We start from the raw sequence: 4,221 nt of genomic DNA on the forward strand, positions 1-4,221 counted from the left end.
TTTTGTTTATGACGGAGAGCGTAATTTAGATTACCTCCCGTTGCGTATGCATGTACTTCCCCAAACCGAGATAGACATTATTTCTAATGCCCTAAAGTTGGGTGAGTTCATGCACACAAGATGCAATGCATGAAACTAAATTGTCATTTTGGATTTTCAAAAGTGGGAACAATAAGAACACCTCAATGGGGCCGAGGTGTTAGTCCTCTATGTTGCTAGGACTCTCCAACCATGATCAAGATAAAATAAATAAAACAAAGAAAGAAGTAGACAAACCTCAAGAGGGTAGGAGCCTCCAAAGCTTGATAGTCTTCCACCATATCATCATTGTCATCATCTTCCTCAATAGAAGTGGACTCATCACCACTTCCCTCGTTACTTCCTTGCTCACTTCCTTCATCATCTTATTCTTCTTCTTCATTAGCCTCTTCTTCTTCATTTACCTCTTCATCAATGCCTTCATCAACAACCTCATCACCGACAACCTCATCGTCACCCGGTATCTCACCCCTAGATGCACTTGGAAAGAAGACTTCCCTATCCGCCCAACTAGGCAAAAGACATGAAGGATCAAGTAGTCCTTGCCTAGCTAAATGAAGGAGGGGTGGATATTGGGCTAAGTATGCATCTTCCCGATCCTTATAAACTTGTTTGTGCATCTCTTGCATAAGTAGATTTATGTACTCATTGCCCGCTTCAACACCTTCGGGTTTGAACTCTTGATATTTGAATGGATAGGGTGGTGTGACAATGGAGGAGGAGGGCATTTCAATTTCACCCCTTTGTTGACGGATGATGCATTCGGCTTCCTTTAAGAGGGGAAGAAGGATGTAGTGGTAGATCAAATTAATTGCCGTAAGATTTCTTGATACTCGCATAATGTGTGCATGAAAAACTGTTCCACATGCATGAAATACATGTGTATGTGCATGAAATACCATTGTATGTGCACGAAATAATGGTGACAGAAACACTCAGGCTTTACATTCTATAAGTGTTACATTCATTCGTTTTAAGAAAAAAAGTCCAACATCTATCAAATAAAATAAAAAGTCCTGAATTATTCAATGAGGCAAATGTCCAATATCTATCAAATAAAATAAAATTCCCGAATTTTTCAATAAGGTAAAATAAAAAATTACTCTACTCATTGTCGGTTGTCCTTCGGTCACAATTCCTACTGTCGTGGTTCGCCATCTCCCCACAGGCCCTGCATTTTCTTAGCGCTTTCTTGGTCACTTCCCCAGCTCGTTCTCTTTGTGAGATCAGCCTTTTTCCCGAGCCTTTGTTTTTGCACTGCCTTGGAGGCAAAACCTTAATCTCACTAGGAATGTTTGTTCCTAAAAGCATCCCAATTTCAGCATTCTTGTCCTTTACCTTTGCAATACCAGTATTTCCACTTTCATCAGGGGTAATTTTTACCCTTTCTTTGAACTCACGCAAAATCCCAAGCAACTCATCAAAATGCAGGACTCTGTTCAACAAGTGCCACACAAGTAAACAACTCTGACCATAACTCGCCAACTTTGTTTTTCTGTACATCCATTGATGTACAATCGCCAAACAACCTGGCCATTAGGGCCGACGATTGGTCTGGCGGGTTGCTAGTTTGCTCCACCGACTAAGCAGGTAGTCACTTGGAACTTTCTGAATTCCCCGATCTTTAAATACATACTGAGCATGTCGTGAGCATCCCATGTCTTTCAAACTTCTTGCATGTGCATACCATCGAAACATCATCCTTCTTAAAACCAACCTTATACGTTTTATTTCGAACTTGATCTATGATATCTGTGTATAGAATTGGATAAGTTTTATCTTTTTCTTTATCCCCAACACCACATGAATAGCAAGCTGCTTCGACTTCCTTTTGAAACTCGCCGAACATTGTTGGAGTGTAGATTTCTGATGCATGCTTTTCTAGGGCTAATGGAGTCGACAATCGGGGAAGGAGTTTTTTATTGTGCAAAAAGTTTGAATGAGTCCATCTTTGAGCATCCATTGCACTCTCAAATCTCATCCAAAACTCAACTAAGGTTAAATTAGGATTAGTGAAGTTGCTGAAAAAGTGGTTTTCTGACTCTGACCTGGAGGTCGTTCTCATCAAGCCTCCTAAAAACAAAACACGAAAGTAAGGTGGAACCCACATATTTCTAATGTTGTACTTCTCCTTAAGCCACTCGTTATCCGACAACCCATGAGATTCAACTACTGTTGTCCACCTTTCCTCAAATTCAGGCGGCTCCACATCTTCGCTCCAAGCACATCGGTTTATCTTCTTCAGGAACTCAGTATCTTTACATATTACAGGCCCTACTTTCTCAGGCAACTTTTTTAGTATGTGCCACATGCAATATCTGTGTTGCACCTTGTCTTTCCAGGCTAATTTCATTCCTTCTTCTATCCCCGCATCTTCATCAGTTATCATACAAACTGGATGACGACCCCCATAGCCTCTACGAATTTCGTAAATAGCCAAGCAAAGGACTCCTTACTCTCATTTATAATAAGTCCATTTCAAAGGTCACGCATCTCTTATGATTATCCACGCCTGTAAAAGGACCAAATATCATCCTATACTTGTTTTTTCTAAAGGTCGTATCAAAAGAGGTCATGTCCCCGAATAGCAAATAGTTTTTAATACTAATAGGGTCAGCCCAAAACACATGTGACAATCGACCTATCTCGTCTACCTCAAAATCAAAATAAAAAGATGGACACATGTGTTTTATCTTCATAAAATGCTCAATAAGCATTTGAGCGTCCCCCTCTGATAAATAATTTTTGATATCTCTAGAAAAGTTCTTAAAGTCTTCCAATGACGCACCCACATTCCTATAACCTCTAACATATTCCTTGAACAACCTATACGACTTAACTGGACCTATGTTATTTTTGGAGTTGTCAATTATCATTTTTTTGTGAACTACATTCAACTCTCTCGTTTGTGTCAAATGTACCATTGTTGATGGTGTTTGTGGCATATGATTATGACCTTCATGAAAATCATATATTTGGTATTTACCCATATCAGGACCTTCCTCCAAAATTCGCTTAAATTTAATACAAGAAGGACATTCTATCCTAGTCCTTTGCCTCCTGTGATTTTTCCCTTTCGCTTCACATACTCCAGCCTTATTACACACAACTTTTTTATGCGTAACGACACCATTTTTAGACTTTTGTGAGCTTAATCTAGTCACAGACCCACATTCTTTTGCATATGCTTTATAAAACTCAACACCTAGTTCAAGTTTATCGAAGAGCATACTAATAGCAGGCTTAAGATGGTTGAGACACTCAAAAACCCGATTCGTGTTGCTTGAAGAACCTTTTGCTGCCTCCTCGTCCTCTGCCTCCTCTACTATGATATCTGCATATGTGGTGCAATTAAAGTAAGAAAGGTGAGGGATACAAAAGCATATGAAATGTACCTTTAAAAAGTTGAAAACATCAAGCAACTACCAGGATGAATAGAATTGTACCTTCAACAAATTCGAAAGTCACAACTTCAGGAACATCATGTTCAACTGCTATTGCAGATATTTCTAATATAGGCTGACATGCATTAGCTTCAACATTCGCTCCTTCGTTTGTAATGACATTTGAAGAAGTTTGTGATAGTATTTAGGAGTTGTCTTTGTCATTATTGTTGCAACAAGAAATGTCAAAAATTAAATAAGCAACAATACAACAGTATCAGTCATGAAATTGAGTCCCTTTTTTTAACAAATGTAGGCAATTTCACAATTTCTCCAACCCTAATTAAGCCAATTTGATTCACAAAATCACATTTTGATGCACCTAAACGGGAATTTGATGCATATAAACAGGAATTTGGATGCACATAAACAAGATTTTGATCCACATAAACGGTCTCCAACCCTAATTTCTCAGTTTCCCTAATTTAATTCATGAAACCCTAATTTCTCAATTAGGCCAATTTGATTCACAAAATCACATTTTGATGCACCTAAACAGGAATTTGATGCATATAAACAGGAATTTGGATGCACATAAACGGTCTCCAACCCTAATTTCTCAGTTTCCCCAATTTAATTCATGAAACTCTAATTTCTCAATTAGGCCAATTTGATTCACAAAATCACATTTTGATGCACCTAAACAGAAATTTGATGCACATAGCAGAATTTGGATGCACATAAACAAGATTTTGATGCACATAAACGGTCTCCAACCCTAATTTCCCAGTTTCCCCAA

The 4,221-nt window shown here is 38.5% G+C and overlaps 1 protein-coding gene across 1 annotated transcript; it reads right to left on the minus strand.

Moving 5' to 3' along the window:
- Positions 1–1,143: 1,143 nt before the first annotated feature.
- Positions 1,144–2,350, minus strand: LOC141638996 (protein FAR-RED ELONGATED HYPOCOTYL 3-like). Its single transcript, XM_074448180.1, has 3 exons — positions 1,727–2,350; positions 1,569–1,621; positions 1,144–1,474 (listed from the first exon to the last, which is right to left on the minus strand). The coding sequence occupies exons 1-3, from the start codon at positions 2,348–2,350 to the stop codon at positions 1,144–1,146; spliced, it is 1,008 nt and encodes a 335-aa protein (XP_074304281.1).
- Positions 2,351–4,221: the final 1,871 nt, after the last annotated feature.

This window comes from Silene latifolia, unplaced genomic scaffold (assembly GCF_048544455.1).
Source record: "Silene latifolia isolate original U9 population unplaced genomic scaffold, ASM4854445v1 scaffold_246, whole genome shotgun sequence".
In the NCBI taxonomy this organism is placed as follows: domain Eukaryota; kingdom Viridiplantae; phylum Streptophyta; class Magnoliopsida; order Caryophyllales; family Caryophyllaceae; genus Silene; species Silene latifolia.

Bases quoted from the DNA above. Each gene is read 5' to 3' on its own strand.
- LOC141638996 (XM_074448180.1), bottom strand. From the start codon at position 2,350: ATGTGGCACATACTAAAAAAGTTGCCTGAGAAAGTAGGGCCTGTAATA. The intron at 1,622-1,726 runs GTATGCACATGC...CTACCTGCTTAG, and splicing joins AGAAGGATGATGTTTCGATG to TCGGTGGAGCAAACTAGCAA. The intron at 1,475-1,568 runs GTTGTTTGGCGA...CTTGTTGAACAG, and splicing joins TCGTCGGCCCTAATGGCCAG to AGTCCTGCATTTTGATGAGT.